This window comes from Nannospalax galili, unplaced genomic scaffold (genome assembly GCF_000622305.1).
Source record: "Nannospalax galili isolate Female #2095 unplaced genomic scaffold, S.galili_v1.0 scaffold39, whole genome shotgun sequence".
Classification (NCBI taxonomy): Eukaryota; Metazoa; Chordata; class Mammalia; order Rodentia; family Spalacidae; genus Nannospalax; species Nannospalax galili.
In genome coordinates this window covers 5321350-5340629 of record NW_008346683.1, presented here as the reverse complement: position 1 = coordinate 5340629, position 19280 = coordinate 5321350, and the positions used below count along the sequence as shown (strand labels likewise).

General features: G+C 45.4%; 1 protein-coding gene across 2 annotated transcripts in view; it reads left to right on the top strand.

Annotated features, from left to right (window-relative positions):
* Window positions 1-1134: 1134 nt before the first annotated feature.
* Window positions 1135-19280, top strand: part of Tcp11l2 (t-complex 11 like 2) — a 48246-nt gene continuing 30100 nt past the window's right edge. Inside the window, exons 1-3 of one of the 2 annotated variants that reach the window (XM_008843126.3) lie at window positions 1135-1301; window positions 14345-14538; window positions 19090-19219. In XM_008843126.3, the coding sequence (XP_008841348.2) occupies window positions 1141-1301; window positions 14345-14538; window positions 19090-19219 (485 nt within the window). In that variant the 5' untranslated portion in view covers window positions 1135-1140. The remainder of the gene's footprint in view (window positions 1302-14344; window positions 14539-19089; window positions 19220-19280) is intronic. The other variant, XM_017800621.2, reaches the window with a different exon arrangement.

Sequence of the window (19280 nt, the reverse complement as noted above, 5' to 3'; positions counted from 1 at the left end):
TGCTTATTCCAAGAAGTGATATAAAAAAACGGCAGGATGTAGAAAAGGACCTGAGTATCGACTGCATTTTCTCTTTTTAAAAAAGATTTATTTTTTGTTTTCATTCATGTTCATGTGTGTGTCTGTGTGAGTGGATGCCAGAAGAAGGCATCAGATTCTCTGGAACTGGAATTACAGGCAGGTGTTAGCCCTCAAACGCACGCTGGGAACCAAATTCTTACCCTCTGGAAGAGGAGCAAGTGCTCTTGACAGCAAGTGCCTTGAAACACGCTTGGTTTTTTGTTGTTGTTGTTGTTGTTGTTTGTTTGTTTTTTAAACGCCCTGAAGCTAGGTCCCGAGAAGCAAGGAACAACAGGCCTGACAAAAGTCTCTCCTAGTATTTATTTACATTAACCACTGTCGAAATTTCTCTACAAGCTAGGCGGAACCCTTATTTTGAGGAAGTAAGACACTTATCATTCCACACGTGCACACTCAAGTCCTGAGAACTTGGATAGGTGTGGCTCCCAGAAGCTAATCGCGCGTTTCAGGGACAAATCTGGACCCTTGTTTACGTGAAAATGTAGGCAAACGTGGATGACGCGCTTGATCGCGGAGGTGCGTGGGAAAGCCAGCTTGGAACGCTGATGGTTTGCTTCGCCCTGTCTGTGAGTATACACAGGGTGAAGGTGAACACTCAGTTTTTACTGCTCTGGTTAAAGAGAACGTTGGTGTGCGAGCACTAAATTTTCTCTCCTGGCAGGGACCTTTGCAGCATCGCCCAGGCAGATGAACTTGGAGAGCCCAGGGGTTAAGTTTGCAGAGTTACAGGCGGCCGCTTAGGCCCCGCCCCCAGCGCCCCGCACCACCCCAGTTCCGTAAACACTCCTCTCCCCGCCCCTGGCAGGCCGGGACCGTACCACTCTCTGTTCACGGGGGGAGTTGGCCTTCTCGCGTCAAAGCGCCCTCCGATATGAACTATCTTGGGCCTTCATGATCGAAACACGAGGAAAAAGTGCTATTATAGGGTGACTCCATGGGAGTTCAGCTATCTCAGCCTGAATCTCCCTGGTCCCCAGTGTAGCGGCACCGTCATCCCCCTCCCGCCCCTTTTGCAGATGGTCTCGTCCCCGGAGTCCCTCCGGGTCCTTTAAATAACGCATGGGGCGGACAGAAGGGGTCGGGGCTGTTGGGCTGCTGCACGGCTTAGGGTCTTTGTCGCTGGGCGAGGGGACGCGAAGCACCCCGAACAGGGTCGCGCATCCTGCACCGAGTGTCTGCGCGGGACCAGCGGGTGCGCAGCTGTCGCGGGGAGGATTGAGGTTGGACGGGGACACGGAGGGAGGGGCGCTTCTCCTGGGGCATCCCGGCGGTTTCCGTTGCCGCACGGCGGGGTCGTGGCCTGGGGTTCTGTGTCCCCTGCCAGCCCTGGGGTTTGGCCCCAGCGGCCGTCGGAACGGGACGTGGAGGCCCCCCCCCCCGGGGGTGTCACGTAGGCCCCAGAGGTGCCCGGGCCTGGCTCCTGTTTACACTCCGCTGAGCGGACGCTGGCGTCCGCACGGCGAGCGCTCCCCACGGCCCCGGGTTCCCAATCTCTGCGCCCCCGTGTCCCTGCGTTCCTGGCTCCGGGCCCCGGGCCCTGCCCTCACTGAGTGGGGCTGCTCTGCGGTGGGGCCGGATGCGGCCTGTGTTTGGGGTTTGTTGCCTGGTTTCCCCGGCTCTGGGCTCAGCCCCCACCGTCCCCATCTCGTCCCCCCCCCCGTTTGTTTTGACAGGAAACGTGCTGCTGGAGGGGTGGGGCGTGGCGTGCGGAGGACGGTGGGGGGAGCGAGCGGGAGGGACTCCGCGGACATCCTCTGCACTTGACCCTCCAGTCCCATCTGGGCTCCGACCCTCCGGATGACCCTGCTTCCCAGAGCTGATGCTACTCTGGGTGGCTTAGTAGCGAGATTTGGTGGCCCATGAATGACATAGTTACGTGTTTACGCTAGCATGGAGGCGAAAAAACTTCCACGAACTGAGCGATTTTGCAACAACATGAAGTTTCCTTTTAAAGCATATGTATTAGACCGGGGGTATAGCTTGGTGACAGTGCTTTGCCTAGTACGTGCAAGATTGTGGCTTTTATCCCCAGCACCAGAGAAAAGAAAGCACAGATCGTGAACTTAAACGCAACGAAGGGTTTGCTAAATTACAAGTACTCAAATGACTTAAGTTAGGGAAGTACTCTCTTTTATGGCTGTCCTACTACCTTAACCATGAAGAAAATAGACAACTGTCCATGTCACTAGTGGGCCCCTCAGGACCATGGTTTCCAGCCCAGCGTTCTTGGTCTTCTGCCCACTGATGATGTGGATATATCATTGGTTCCCGGGATCAAAGGCTCCCCCATCCACTAGCCTTTTCCTCTTGCCTCTAGGGATTTCATGCATCACCCTGGCAGCCAGTGGAGATTGCCTGACTTGAAATGGCCCAGGGCTGTAGAGACCCAGTCATATGCGGGCAGCTAGCATGCCAGTCTGTGAGGGGCTGAGGGTCCCCAAGTGCGAAGCATAGGGGCTAAAATAGGCTGCCATAATGGGAGGAGAGTGCTTTCCAGGACGAAAGTGCTTAGAAATCCTTCTCCCCTGTTCTGGCTTGTTTCTCCATTGCTGTCACAAAATACTCTGACCACTACCAACTTGAAGAGGAAAGGGTTTATTTAGCTTACATATCCTGGGTCAGAGTTCATCAGGGAGCCCAAGGTAGGAACTCAGGGCAGGAACCTGGAGGCAGGAGCTGAAGCACCGGCCATGGAGGAACACTGCTTCCTGGCTTGCTCCCCTGGCCCCTGCTCAGCCTGCTTTCTTATGCAACACAGGCCCACCTGCCCAGGGATAGCACCACCCACAGTGGGCCGGCCCTCCCACATCACTCAGCAATCAAGAAGATGCCCCACAGACATGGCCACAGGCCAGTCCTAAGGAGGCAGTTCTCCAATTGAAGCTCCCTCAACCTAGGTGTGTCAAGTTGACACTAAAGCTATCCAGCACATCTCTGATGCTATGATGGCATGTGGCACATGGACACCTGCTTTTTAGACAGTGGCTGGTTTGTTGGCTTTTGTCTAGCTCTTTGTGGGCTCTGATTTTTGATAAAGACCATTACTGTATAATTGCTGGTTGCAAAGACCATCTCTCTGTTCTGTGGTTTTTGCTTTACTGTGGGTTGGTGCTAACGGGCAGCATTTTTCAGAAGATGGAACATTTCTAGCCTCTGCAATTTTTTTTTTACCATCAGAGCCCAGTCTTACCCTCAACCCCCTTGTCCTAGGCTGAACCTATGAGAGCACTTGTTCTTCGGCCTGACTTTGATCTGGTCTTGAACGATGGTACTCACTAAATATTTCTTGACATTTCTCCATGGCCTGACTTTAACTAGATGAATTCTATTCCTCAGGACCCTACTGAGTAATCTGAATAATCCACTTCAAAATGTTTCTGACTCACTTGCTATAAGCAGTTAAAACCCTTTTGGTAATACCTGGATTTTAGCTAGGGATTTTGCAGTGCATAAAAAATGATACCCTGATAGAAGATTTTTGTCCCTATAGTGGGTTGGGTGAAAGTTATTGGACAGTGTCTTTCTGTGATGCCTTTCACAGTATAGGACTTGGTCGGCTACTCCAGGGAAAGGTCATCTTGCTACAACATGTGGAAGTGTCTGTGTGATGATGGGCAGATCAGTTTGGCAGAGTGGGAATGGAGAGAATGGAAGCACACATTTCCTCCAGCCAGAGTGCAGAGAGCATGAGCCGTAGGCTTCCACCCCACTGCCTGGATTTGAGTTGAGCCTCTACACTGCTCTGAACCTTTGTGCAAGTAATGTAATATCGTATTCTGATCCACAGGTTCCTATTTTAAAACAAGAGGTATTTTACTACCTAGCTAACACAGTTCTGCTTCAGATTTGAGGAAATAAAATATTTAAAGCACTTATAGAGTGTTCATTATTGAGGTCAGAATAAGCCCTCCATAACTTTGGCTCTGATTCTTACTATTTAGTAGCAGCCAGTGTCTTGAAGAGTTCAGTGGTGCAATGTAAAGTATTTTTTAACTTCCTGGGACTTTGAGGCTTTGCTAGCCTTGGAATTGTGCAGAGATGGGCACTGGAGAAGGAACACTGTACCGTCTTAGCATAGCAGCTTAAAATTGAGGGGGAAGGCAGATAGGCAGACAACAGTTATGCTGCTACTTTAAGTGACCACACAGTGGTAATGTGAGTGGTGTGACCTGGGCAGACCAGATTGAAAACTCAAGTATTATGAATGTGGCCTAATTTGTTCATGGAAGAATATTCACCGAGTTCCTGTCTGTCCCAGGCAGTGATCTAAACTCTGGATGGCTAATTTACATCTAAGTGGGGATTTCAGGGGAGAGTACCTTGAAGTTGTGGCATTAAATTCCAAATCTGAGTGACAAAGTGGGATATTTGGCATGTCTGCCAATCTCCCAAAAGTCTGCTGTGGCTAGAGCCTGAAGGATTGGCAGAGACCAGGTCACGAACAGATTGTAATGCACAGCCAAGAGATATCTTAGGAAACAGAAACCACTCAGAGACAACTCTTAAAGGATTGGTTGATTTTGCCTCTTTGGAAGAGCTGTGCCTCATTGTTCGCTCTCTAGGCACTGTTGGGAAAGGGCTTGAGTGTCTTCCCAGAGCTTTCTAGTCCTGTCCAAGCTATGACAGTAGTGGGAGAATCAGTTTCAGTTCAACTCTTCTCTTCTAACCAGTTAACTGGAAATACTTTCAAATTTACAGGGAAAAGTTGTGAGAGTAGTACTAAATATACCTTGTTACCTACCTTTGACTGAGATTTCCTCACTAACCGTTTGTGTCTCTCGTGCCTTATTTTATTTTTTCCATTTGAATCATTTGAAAGTTGAACACAGGAAGGCCTAATTATATAACCACAGTGAAATTATCAACTTTATATCAAGTTCATGTTTAACATTGGAACACAGACAGCAGATTCAGTGTTGTAACAATGTCATCACCACTGTGGCCTTTTTAGCATTTATTTTGTCCAGTACAGGATTTGGTATCTGATCACTTAATTAACTCAGTTCATGTTTTCATTTTATGCTGTGACACCAAGGACTGGGTAATTTACAATGGATAGGGTTTTCTTTCTGTCCTTGTGGAGACTGGGAAGTCCATGTTCTAGGAGCTGGCGCCTGGTAAGGACCTTCTTGATAGAAAACATCACGTGGACAAGGGTGGGTAGAAAACAGAATACTGGACTTGTGGCCTCATACGCCTCCATAATTGGCATTAATTGATTCATGAGTGTGGAGCCCTCCTGACCTCAACCTCTCGTTGGGTCCCACCTCCCAGTGCTGTCCAATTGGGATTGGTTTTCTAACATGGGCTTTTGGGGGAACATATTCAAATAGTAGCATCCCACTTCCACCCACCCCAGGAAATTTGTGTCCTCACTTAATAAAATACATTTGCTCCATCCTTCTAGCTCCAAAGTCTATCAGCACCAGCTCAAAAGCCGAAGTCTAAATTGGGAGTGGGTAAGGAGATCTGACCAATCCAGAGACAAACGTCTAGGTTTGATGAGCCTGTGGAATCAAGAGAAGTTACTTACTTCCAGAATACATGGGCAGGACAGGTTTAGTATAGACATTCTCATTCATAAAGGGAGAAATAAGTGAATGGGTTGGGAGGGTTAACTGGTTCCAAGTGAGTTCAAAACTAACAAGTAAAATAATATTAAATCTTATAGCTCCAGAATAATCTTTGATTCCATGTTCTATCTTCTCTGTATACCAGGGGAGTATTTGAACCTCCAGATTCTTGGCATAGGCACTACTGTGGACTGCCAAAGCTTTCATAGGTTGGAATCTTATACTGATAGGTCCCTAGGGAAGAGTTTCATGCTGATAGGCCTATAGTCCTGGGGCCTCTGTGGCAGCACTGACCCATTAGATCCACTGGGCATTGACCTAGTCGGGGCTCTTTGTAGTGGCTGCGTGCCTGCTATAAGTTTCTGCTGGATCCCCAGGCCATTCAGTACGTCCTTTGGAATCATGGTGAAGGTCACTATGGTCCCACAGCTCTTGCATTCTATGTGGCTGCAGAATTGGCATCATCTAACAAGGCCAAGGCCTTGTTATCTTCCAGGTCTGTGGGTTGAACCACACAGGGATCTATATGAGCCATGGCTAGGGCAGCCAAGGGAGTGATGAACCAGATTTAAGCGGAGTCCTAAGGCAGCAGAGGGGAGCAAATACTGAGGTCCTGTGAGTACCTGTCTGGAAACCTTGCTTTCAAAGGTCCTGCTGTGGATCTGTGATGGGAAGGGCAGCCTTGAAGATCTCCGAAATGTTTTTGAGGGCTTTCTTTTATTGTCTTGATGAAGGTCATCTGACACCTTCAGCAAAATGCCCTTGGCCATATCCTTGGTTTACTAGTCTAAGGATGTCTTCACTCTTCAGGTGATCAGGCTATGAACGTTTAGCGCTTTCTTCTCTCTTTTTATCTCTCCCCTTACATCTGGCTATATGTGCTTAAAAGAAGCTGGGCATGGTGGCACACTTGGGAGGCAGAGGCAGGCTGATCTTTGTGAGTTTGAGGCCAATCTGGTCTACATAGTGAGTTCCAGGACAGCTGGGGCTACAGAGAGACCCTGTCTCAAAAAGACCAAAAAAAAAAAAAAAATGAAGACGACACAGATCCCTGGATAGTCTTCTTAGAAAATTCTTCACTTAAATGTTCTAGTTCATGACTCTTGCAGTTCCTTCTGTAAAGCCCTTGGATGTGGTCAAAATCTGGCAGATCTGCCAAGTTCTGTGCCACCTTGTGGCAGAATATTGTTATTCCAGCTGCTAATTCTGTCCCTCATTTCCTTCTGAGACATCAGAATTCCTTTTCTGTCCCTGTTTCTCTTAACATTCTCCTCCATAACTTCTGGGTAATGCCCCAGATGATTAGGTTCTCCCTGGAGCCCTTACCTTCTCAGCCCTCACCACAGTTGCTCTGTCCTCATCAATCTAGGCTTTTCTAGACTGTTCCTTCAGATTCTTCTAGTTCTACCCATAAGTTCCTTCTGTTATGGGAAACTGAGGCATGGGACCTCCCCTCCCCAAATGCATAGCGAAGGTACCCAAGAGATTCAAGTGGAGAAATCAGAAAAGTGTATTCACACTGGTGGACTCGAGCAGAGTTTCCTCCTGAAAGCTCAAGCCCCTAGTTTAGTTCTTTCACTGTTTTTATAGGTTTCCCCTCATCATTCTTAAACTGTTACAACATTGGTTGTTTAAGTTTTGGTCTACATGATCACCAGCACAGATGCTTATGTGCCTAAAACCATTGCGGGGGAATTCCTTCTGTAGACATGTTTGCAGAGGCAGATGTTTAGGGCACGAGTTAAGACAGTCTTTAACAACAGAGTTTATTGCAGGCATCTTAGCAAGCAAGGTATGAACAAATGTTCTGCTAGAGAGCTGTGGTATTCATTTCTCAAGATAGTTTTGAGGTCTTTGTATTCTTCATTTAGTTCTGATTCCCCTGACATCACAAATTTTTAGTAAGCATTCATAAAACTGTTATAAAGGTGAATACTGTGTCCTAAAGTATAAAATCAGTCACAAAGTGGTAAAGCAGTCTCAGACGCGCACAGAGGTGATGTAAGTACACGGGCATGTTTCTTTTTCTCTTCTCCCTTTTCAGGTGCTCATTGTAGCCACAGCCATCCTTCTGGGTCCTTTCTTTTTCTCTTCTCCCTTTTCAGGTGCTCATTGTAGCCACAGCCATCCTTCTGGGTCCAGTGTTCTGTCTCAGTCCATTTTGTGCTTCCATAAAACAGCACCACAGACTCATTTACAGTGAACAGGAATTTATTTGGCTCATAAGTTTGGGAGCCTAGGAAGTCCAGTGTAGAGACCAATGTCTGTTGAGAGTCTTCCTGCTCCATTATAATATGGGGGAATGTATCCCATGGGCAAGGGAGAGCACAAAAGATCAAATTTATAGCCTTAGATTTTAATCCACTTGTGAGTGTGGGGCCCTCATGACCTAACACTTCCTATTAGACCCCAGAAGACACCATTAAACCAGTTCAGTTATCGAGTATATTTATTTAGATTGTATCTTCAGCCTCCTGTTTTTTTTATGACATTGAGATTTTCAGTATTTATAACTTAATAAGATTTAATTTTGTTGAATTTTTTTCTTTTTTAAGACAGGGTCCCCCTGTAGCCCCAGCTGACCTGGAACTTGCTATATAAACTGGGCTAGCCTCAATCTCATAGAGATCTGCATGCCTCTGCCTCCCAGTGCTGGGATTAAAGCTGTGCACCACTGTGCCTGGCTTAAATTCTTGATTTAGGCTATTTCAGTTAATCTTTACAACAGTTCTGCAAGCTAAGTTCCCTGTCCCCAGTCTGCATATCAGGAGTTAGAATCGAGAACCCTGTCTGCCTGATCTACCCAGTGTTCCTACTGCTTCTATATGAATTCACAGTGGTGTGTCTTTACAATCCTGCACCCGTACAGAGTCATTTACAGAAACAGAGTTTTCAGAAAGGAAAGAAGGAAATAAAGTCTTCATGAAGAAAGTAAGCTGAGGGGTTATGAGCAAACTGAAAACTGATCTCCTGCCTGTCTGTAGCGGGACAGATGACTAGCCCCTTCGGGTCGCTGTATCCATTCCCTCTTCTCTAAAATGTCAGCAGTTAACCTGACATTCATTCATCCATGCATTTATTCAATAATAAATATTTCCCTGCCACATTCTAGTCATCGCCTTGAGAAGGAATGACATAAAACTATGTTTTGAGTGACTGGGAGGCAGAGGTAAGTTCAAGACTGGTCTGGTCTGCTCTACATGTTGAGTTCCAGACCACCTGGGGCTACACGGAAACCCTGTCTCCAAAAGACCAAAACAAACAACCAACCAAAAACAAACAAACAAAAAAAACTGTATGTTGTGAAGTAATGGAATGATATAGTAAATGTGACTGTGATAGTACTTCAGTTTCTTGGACTAGCAGTCCTTTGCATGTAGCGATGGAACTTTTCTTGGCATTATCTTGTGTCTTTACCTTTGACCAGTGAGCCTCCTGGTAGGATGAGATGCCATATTACAGAAGTGTTGCTTGGTCTACTTGGGAGTTGCATTGTCTCATAGATAGGTGGATCTAAGTTTGTCAGTATGAAAAATACTTTTTTTTTTCATGACTCATCATCAGACTAAGAGAATCCAAAATAGTTTTAAAAGCAGTCTAATTACCTCAAGTGCTTTTAAGTGTAGTAGCCTTGTCCCTAGATGACTCACGTGGAAACCCAAGACCAAGAAAGGTAAGAGTAGGTGTAAAGGCATTGCAGAAGCCCATTTACACTGGGATGGACCATTTGCTTTGGGGTTTTATATTTCAGACAAGTACAAGAGTTCTGTTCTGGGTTAACTGCCAGCCTTGCTTTTCTGTAGGGGAGTGTGGTTTTATCTTGAGATAAAATTGTTCTTCTAGCTCTGTTAATGCCCAGGGTGATACTAACAAACAAAAGCAAATCGTCATCTGTGTCCTCTTTTCTCTGTGCCACGCAGGCCCAAGCACGCCTCTGTATTAACTAAATGAAATCTCATCCCAAACCCTGTAAGCTGGGCTTTCTGGGTTACCTGTATAAGAAATAGTCAATTTCCTAACAGAGTACTAGTGAGCACCTTATCTTCAACGGCAAGCTTCTGCTCAGATATAGTAGATCCTGTTCTAACCTGGGCACGTCTATCACTGAACAGGAACTTTAAGGCAGGGCAAAGCTCTTACATTTACTGTTGTGTCAGAGATTCTCCCTCCAGTGACACATTGGTGCAGAGCATAGTTGCAGACAGTTAAACGTGCTTGCTGTAACCATGCTTCCTTTTCTCAATCTCTCATGATGCCTCATGGAACTCTGGCTTGGAGCATCTTAGCAATTCCTAACTGAAAGAATCTTTTAATCTTTTATTTATATTTTTATTTTAAGTGTATGACTGTATTGCCTGCATGTATGTAAGTGTACTTGTGTCATGTAATGCCCCCAGAGGTCAGAAAAGGGTATCGGATTCCCTGGAACTGGAGTTATGGATGGTTGTTAGCTGCTGTGTAGGTGCTGGGAACCAAACCCTCCTCTGCAATAGCAGCCCGTGCTCTTAACTGTGGAATCATCTCTCCAGCAGCCCCTGAAAGAATATAATCAGCCCAACCATTTCAAAACTACAACAAAAATGTGAGGAGAGCAGGCGTGATGCATGTAAAGTCACACAGCAGTCATACCCCAAGCCCTGGACTCCTAACTTTTAACCTAAAGCTTTTTATTTTTAAAGTCTTTGTCCTTGGCTGCCTTATTAAATTTGATGAAAAAATAAACTACCAAATGCTGTCCAGTGGAATAGAAAAATAAATTGGGCAGTTATAACTACTAAGTTTCTATTCATGTTTACTTGGAAAAACAGCCCCAAATCTGCTCATCTAGGGCAGTTGGAGTGGAGAAAGAGCAAGGACAGAGCACTCGTGGCACTGTTGTTATATTATGGGGGGGGGGGGGCGCCTGAAGAAAATGTGGTGGATACACAAGACACTCGAGTGTGACAAGGCCCTAGGAGCTTTTGAGTTTTAAGTCGAATAAGCCAGACGTAGGTGGCAGTCTCCACACCAGGGCTTGTATTTGGCCAGGGCATGTAAATGTGTAGGGCTATCAGTTTGCAAATGTTCTAGTTGAAGCTGTACCAAATAGGATTCAATGATTGTGATTCAGCTGACACTGAATACTTGTCATAAATTTGGCACTGGTGGTAGACAGGGCACAGTATCTGCCTTATTAAGAAGGTTCAGAATTAGCCACAGGAAGAAAATAGCTGCAGGTGCTTTTGTGTGGGGTGAGTGTGCATACCCAAGCTCTCCTACTCCACCTTATTTGAGGGTCTCATTGAACAAGGAGCCAGGTTGGCAGCCAGTAAGCCCTAGAGATCTCCTGTCCCTTCCTCTAGCTATCGGATTACAGGTGCACACACCGAACCCAGCCTTTGATGTGGGTTCTGGGGATTTAAACTCAGGTTCTCATGCTTGTACAGCAAGCGCTTTTACCTGCTGAGCCATCTCCTTTGCCCAGTGCAAATCCTTGGGACGAGATGCAGATGTGCTGCAGATCTACTAAGAGGAGTGCCACGTGCTGTGACTGGAGGGTGCAGGGAGGCCTCCTGTGGCAGGGAGCACTTTCAAGAGGTCCCAGCAATGGAGGTGAAATGGCAGAGAGATGACAAACTGGGGAGGGGGCACGTTCTACTTCGATTCACGTTTTAGTAGCAGCGAGTGGCTTATAGAGGCTTCTCTTTTCCCATCGCCTCTCTCGTGCCTTCCTGCAGCAGACTGGAGTAAAAGCTCAGGCAGAAACTTATTTTCATAGGACAGAGGAAGCTGTCTTACCACTGAAGAGAAACAGGTTGAAGGCTGTTTTATAGCCTGTGTGTTTGGTGGTTGGCTTTGGGGTTCTAAGAGTGAATGCTCTGCAAGGCAGCCTCCCCCCTCCGTGCTCTTCAGTCTGCAGAGGCAGGTATCTGGTTTTTGCTTGTAAAAGTTTTGGCCTAGGCAGAGGTGCATTGCTGTGAGTGTGAGGACTGAAGAGGGTTGTTAGATGAAGCAAGGTGGAAACGCCCTTGGGCCTTTGTCTTTGGAGTAGCCCCTCAGGCTTGTTCCTTTCACCACTGGAGTTGAAATTGCTGTTTGTCTGAAAAAGTCTGGATCTCTACCTCCCACACCCCTTAGTCCCGATTCTCCCTCTTTTTTCTTGTGCGCGTCAGCAGTACTCCGTTTTCCCATTTTTCATCGTCTAGCATCTGGCACACATAGTTTTATAGACTTGAGAACTGTGAGAATAAGGCCCTGTCTATTTTGTTCAGTTACTTTTCCCAGTGCCGGGTGCATAGTAGGTACTCAGTCAGTTTTAACAGACTCGTTGAAGAGACCACAGGGGCATTTCTGACCGTAGTATGCATTGTTAAAGGTTTCACTTTCTAGGTGCGGCATCCTTCATTGCTTGGGCTGGTTCAGGTTTAAAGGGAGACATTGGCAGACTGGAGAGATGGCTCAGTAGTTAAGATCACTGACTGCTTTTGCAGAGAACCCAGATTCGGTTCCCAGCACCCACATGGTGGCTAACAGCCACCTGCAACTCCCAATTCCAATGGATCCTATGTCCTGTTGTACACTCTGCAGGCATTGTATGACATGGTTGCACTTAAATGCACGCAGGCAAAACATTCATACACATAAAATAAATACAATGTAAAAGGAGGCAGTGAACTCTATCCTTCTGGTCCATCCAGGGTTTGAGGTGCCTTTTCCCTTGGGCAGAGTTTCCTTTTTAAATGTCAGCTGATGCCATATCAAGGCCAACTTCCTCACAGTACTGACTGGCTGTCTTGGGTCCAGGCCTGGCATCCATGTGCCATGATCTTTCTAGGTTATGCCAAGCCTGATTCCTTCCCTGGGCTGCCATCTGATTTCTGAGAAACAGCACTTAGAACCTAGGGACTGGTTGCATGGCTCAGTAAGTCTTTGTCACTTGGAGTCTGTTTTTCTATCCAGTGAATTAGAACCCTGTGTTCCTATATACTCATCAGGTTGTGCTAGTTGCTAGGTGCTTCATAAGTTTTTAAAAACAAACTGAGTAACAGGTATTGTGGTAGTTCATAAAAAATAAGGGAGGAAGCACACTTCGGAGCAAGAATCTCATCAGTCTCTCCTTCCCTTCAGAGGCTCACAGAGGCACCAAGAGGCCAAGTTTGAACATATTTTATTTATTAAAACTGTTTTTTACATTCATGTATTTATCATGCGAGGGTGTTTGTGTGGGTATGTGTCACATGCCTGTGTAGAAGTCAGAGGATTTATGGAAGTTCTCTCCTGCCATGTGAGTGAATTTAGACCCACTGAAGGGGTACTTCAGTTGCCTCACCCTGTGTCCCTGTTCAGCATGGAAGAAGCCAGAGTGGTCTGTGTCCCAATTCCCTGTTGGCAATTTGGGTAACCCCTTCAGAGGATGGCATGATAAGAATAGGAGGTAGGAATTGGCTAGGCAGTTAGGGTAAAAAGACCCCAAAGAAATGTAGCCAGTTTCTGGACTAAAAATCAAAATGTCCTTGGGCCTTTTAACAACATACTCTGTTCCAAAGGCCAAAAATGTCAAAAGTATTTGGGAGCTTTTATCTAATCCTTAAAAGATTTTAGGGTTACCTCTTCAGAGGGGGGAATGTTGGAGGGGAGGGAGTGAGCATGGATTTGATCAAAACACCTTATATGCATGCATTAAATTCTCAATAAAGTTTTTGTAAAAGTTTAAAAAGAGGATCTGTCTCCTGCAGACCCTCTAGTCCCCCCCCACCATTGTGTGGCAGTATTCCTGGGGAGATGAGTGATATCTCCCAGATAGGGACTGGGACCAAAGTAGCAATGCCACTGTGCCACTGAAGTCCAGCTTGATGAAGCAATTGTTGTAAGCTTAGAGAATGGGACCCCAAAGACTAAAACAGGGAGCAGTTTATTGTACCAGTGAATGACTCAGACATTTCCCTAAAGTAGGGCCCTGAACAAAGAAAAATTCAGCCTTTTCCTTGCTTGCTTTCATAGATAACATTCATTTTTACTGGCATTAAATTTTTTTTGAAAAAAATTTTTTATATGTATCTTGTGTATGTGAGAATATGTTTGTGTGTGAGCTTGGGTGCGTGTGGAGGTCAGAGGACAACTTGTGGGAAGTCAGTTCTCTCCTTCCACCTTGTGGGTTCTGGAGATTGAACTCAGGTTGTCTGGCTTGGCAGCAAGTACCTTTACCCACGGAGCCATCTCACCAACTAAACCTATTTGGTTTAAAACAAAGCATTAAGGACAGTGCTAGCAACTAACATTTGAGTGCTGTGCCAAGCCTTGTGATGAAATCCTCTACAGTCTTCATGCAACCCTTGAGGTCAGTCTTTGAATCTAGTTTCCTCAATGGAAGCAGGTGGTTCAGTAACCTCCCCAGGACAGAATCCACAGTCTGACCCAGGAGCCCCACTCTTACCGTGTTTCAGCAACAACCAAGGAGCAAGCTGTACTCTGCTTGGGTGTTTAAAGGGTCTGTCATTGCCTAGAGCTGCTCCACATTTGCACGGAAGTGGCTGTGAAGCCCCTTTTGTGGAAGGCAGTCTTGATGGTCTTGTGACAGCCTAGCCAGGGTGCTGGGGGAAGGATGAGGTAATCTGTTACTCTGTGGGCACTGTTGCCTACATCGGAAGATGCATGGGGGAAGCTGATGCCTTGTTGCAGAACGTTGAAGCGGGGTCTGTGTGTCTGTGCAGGTGCTCCCTTTCTGAATCTGAACCCAAGCGACACAAAATGCCTTTTAACGGCGAGAAGCAGTGTGCGAGCGAGGACCAGCAGAGCGATTCCGAGTCTTCGAGGTTCTCCGAAAGCATGGCTTCGCTCAGTGACTATGAGTGCTCCAGGCAGAGCTTCACCAGCGACTCCTCCAGCAAATCCAGCTCTCCTGCCTGTGAGCAACTGGGGAGCAGGGTGAGGGCAGAGAGGCTCTGGCACCAGTGTGGGATGGACTTGATAGCTCAGAAATACTGAGCACGGAGCACTGCCTCGCTGTCCTGGCTAGTGCACCAGGCAGTGCTACAGACCGCCGAGCAGGCTGGTGCTCTCAATAAGAGGCTGCAGCAGTTTTTAACTTGCTGGTTTTCATTTTGATCTGTGTCTTTAATTTGTTTCTTTTGACCATGTATCCTACCCCAGCCCTGTCTGTCTTGTCTCCAAATGGTGGAAAGACATTTCTCCTGTGATCACCTTGTACAAATTAGAATGAAGTCAAATGTGTCTTTTTTTTTAATTTTTAATTTTTATTTTTCTGATTCACGTGGAAGGAAACTTGCCCTTACAGAAAGGCAGGCAGGAAGTGAAATAATCTGAAGGGTTTCCTGCTGATTTCAAATGCTGTTGCAACCCCCCACCCCTCAATCCAACCCACCAGGAGAATTACTACATTGTGGGTTGTGTGAGAATTGGGGAGGGGCACTTTTTTCTTTTCATCTGTGGACACTGGAAATGCGTTAAGCAGGTGGTTTTGCTACTCCCTTGTTCTAATTTGTTTTCAGTTGCTGTGACAAAACTCTCTGACCAAAACCAACTTGGGGAGGAAAGGATTTATTTGACTTACAAGCACAGTCCATCATCAAGGAAAGCCAAGGCAGGAGCTCAGGGCAGGAACCTGGAGCAGACGGTGCAGGAACACTGCTTACTGACTTGCTTCCCTGGCCCCTGCTCAGCCTGCTTTCTTATATAGTACAAGCCCACCTGCCCAGGGGTACCACCACCCACAGTGGGCTGGGCCCTCTCACATCACTCAACAGTCAAGAAGATGCCCCACAGACATGGTCACGGGTCAGTCCAATGGAGGCAATTCCCTAATTGAGGCTCCCTCAACCCAGGTTGTCAGGTTGACAACTAAAGCTATCCAGCACACATCCCTCCTACCTTCCAGAAGATTGCACTCACAGTAACCCACAATGGCAGTTCTCCTCAGCCCTCCCTTATTCAAGGATTAGCGGTATAAACCAACACACATGACTTTGCCCTTTTTAAAATTTAAGTTTTAAATAAACATTTTGTCTAGGAAGTATATAATACCTTAAACTAGCAAAGCTAAGGTAGGAAAAGCAACTGATGTTTTTTCATCTGGGGACACTGGGGATGTGTCAAGCAGATGGTTTTGCTACACCCTTGTTCTCATTTGTTTTCAATTGCTGTTTAATGAGATCACATGCCCACTTCAAAAGAAAGATTTTGGGCTGGGCATGGTGGCCTTTATTCCAAGCACACCGGAGGCAGAGGCAGGCAGATCTCTGTGAGTTCAAGGCCAGCCTGGTCTACATAGTGAGTTCTAGACCAGCTGGGGCTACAGGGAAACCCTGTCTTAAAAAGACTGAAAAAAAAAACCCCACCATTTTTTGGTTATATGTATTTATTTAAGATTCTTATGTTCTTTAAAACTTGGAAAATCCATAGGATAGAGAAAAGAAGCTATTTCTTATAGTGTCATCCAGATGTGAAGCTGGCCTCACTTAGCCAGATCTTTGTCCTTCACATTGACACGTATGGACTCTTTCCCTTGGCACCATAACTAAAACATATACTCTTGAAAGCATGACTTCTAAATACCATTCTCATGGCTGTACCACTTCATGAAGAGGACAGACCATCAGTGTACTTACCTGTTGGTTTGTCAGTGGACAGTTGGTTTCCATTTTGGTTTTGTTCTTAATAAATGGTGTTCTGTGAACGTCTTGGTGCATAAAGCCCTTCTGGAATTTCCTCTGGATATCATCAGATTATTGGACCAAATTGTGTAGACATTCTGAAGGAGAATCTTGAGGTAGAGTTGGCAAAAGCATTAAAGCAGCCACCCCATTCCACATCTTGCCTCCCTTTTAGCAGTGTATGGAGCCTGTGCATCTGGCATCAGGGTACCTAGGCATCCTGAAGAAGGGTCTGCCAATTCTCTACATCACCTTTCTCGTCCTCCTCCTCACTGCTCAACACTTTCTCTTCCTCTCCTCCTTAAAAAAAAAATAGGAAAGTATTACTTGTCAGCACCTTTGTTTGAGGTGATTTTAATTAACTGAAACAGATTTTCAGTTTTGTAAACCTGATTTATTAGAACAGTTTATTAGTATAGTATCTAGAAATAACTAAAATTCTTTATTACATTCCTACTGATATTATCCAGCTTTTCAAATATACTTTTACTTTATTTATTGAGTTCTTCTATGCTCTTTACTTCAAATGACTAATTAATCACCTCAGAGGAAGTCTGTGAGGAGATAAGTACCAGTGAATTCAGGTGATAGCTACCAACTGGCAGAACTTGGAATTGTACCTCACTGCTTAACACATTTAGGAATTACAGGAATTATAGCTTAAAAAAATCTTTTCAAATATACTTTTACTTTATTTATTGAGTTCTTCTATGCTCTTTACTTCAAATGACTAATTAATCACCTCAGAGGAAGTCTGTGAGGAGATAAGTACCAGTGAATTCAGGTGATAGCTACCAACTGGCAGAACTTGGAATTGTACCTCACTGCTTAACACATTTAGGAATTACAGGAATTATAGCTTAAAAAAATCTTTAATAAAGGGGTCCTGTCCAAGGATCATTATTTAGCAGACTCTTGATCTCTACACTTTGGCCATTTGTGACCTTTTGTTTCCTGGCCCTCCGCTGCATGAGGAGCTTCATTACTGAGAACTGATTCCTTAGTGTCCCCTTCTTTATCCCTGTTCTGTGTTCCATGAGCCTTAGGTGTAGAGGTTGCATTGCAGATGTGTCCCTTAGGCCTGGGCAACTCATAGACAATGTCTGTGTGAGACCAGTTGTGGTACTTGGTATTAGTCTCTGCTGCAAAATGAGCTTCTTTGATGAATGGTGACTGGGATATTTGTCTGTAAATATAAGGATACGTATTTGCACATAGTAAGAAATCATATTAGTCTAGTGCTGTGAGTTTTGGGGTTTTCTTTAAGATCTGTGACCACTCTAGCCATGTGTATTAGGTTATGTTACAGTACCACACTTGCGTTTCCTCCCTTTGAGTGGGCTTTTAGTCAAATTAGGTAGCTGTTGCTTGCCCCCAAGATAAAAGTGATACTACTGCACCAGCAGTGACGTATGCTGTGCTGGCCTTTGATGTGGTTATTTGGTCTTGAAGCTGGTGCTAGATCATCTGTTGATGTTTTCCCTGGGCACTTTCATAGCGTTCTCCAAAGCTATGAGAGCTCGCCTTTAGGGAAGTGGCTTCCAGGTCAGTTGTAGCTCTATTTCTCCAAATCCTGTGTCTGACATGTGTTGTTGTCTTCGGCAGTAGGGTCTTATCTGACATGTGTTGTTGTCTTCGGCAGTAGGGTCTTACCTTCAGGTTCTGGGAGGCTATCAAGTGGTGTGGCAATAGCCTGAGTAATTTTGGGAGTCTCTTGGACCACCCTGGCCAACAACTCGAAGGTATCTCCTGTCTGGCACTGTTTCTTGTTATGTAGCCTTCAGCTATACACATGAACTCATGTAGAGATAATGTATGCATAATTTGTCAGTAGGTTGTTGGACTAATATAATTCCCTCTGTTTTTTTTAAAACTAGCTAGGCATTATTATCTTTCTCACTGGCTAACATGGTTTCCCCATTTAAAGTGCCCTCATTTCCCCCATTTCTCCCTTGATAATACCTCATCCACCCAAGGCTCAGGGACCATCTCAGAAGAGGGAGCAGAGAGATTGTAAGAGCCTAGGAGGATGGGAATGACCATATGGAAACAGAGTCCTACAGGCTCCTGGGAACCTGTTCGTATGATTCTATGGCAATGGTGTCAGCATACACAAGTCCCATGCAAACTCAGGCAGACAATAACCCAGCATAGAACTGGGAAAATGAACAGCAGACCCCAATCTTATCTAAAGGAATGTTGGCAACTGATTGCTGCTAGGTGAAGAAGAGCTGATCTTCCTAAAACAAGAGACTCTAGATAGGCTGACTAGACTCAGTAGATGGACTTGCACTAGGGAGTGGCTGGGGGCACTGATAACACAGTGGGCAGAAACAGGGATGACAGAGTATATGGGCTCCAGTCGGGGGAGGGAGGCTATGGGAGGGTGCCATTTGGGATGGCAGTATAAAGATGATTAAGATTATTTGGGATGCTCTGTATGAAATACACAAAAAATCTATAAAAAATAATAACCTTACCAATCCTCTCTATAATACATACGTGTACCCATAAGCATCGAGTGATTTGTTTTAAAATTAAGTTATAATGGCCCTATCTTAATGAGTTTGTCTTAGGAACATTTGTAAATTCATTAACAAATATGGTAACAAGCTACAATTTTTTAAGTCTGTATTAAGTGAGCCCACCTATTTTAGTGTACATTCTCTTTACATGTAAACCCCTGGAATTTATATTAGATTAAGTCAAACTTTATATACTGGGAGATTCCATTGGATGTCAATTTCTGTTCTACAGCATTGGCTGACCTTTGTTTGTTTTTTCAGCAACAAGTCCTCCTAGGGCGGTAACGTTTGATGAAGTGATGGTCAGGAATCTATCAAACTTAACCCTTGCTCATGAAATAGCTGTAAATGAGAATTTCCAGTTGAAGCAAGATGCCCTTCCAGAGAACAGGTACCCTGAAATGTTCATTGTTTGTAAATGGTGCTGGAGATTACCCCTCACCTCCGCACAC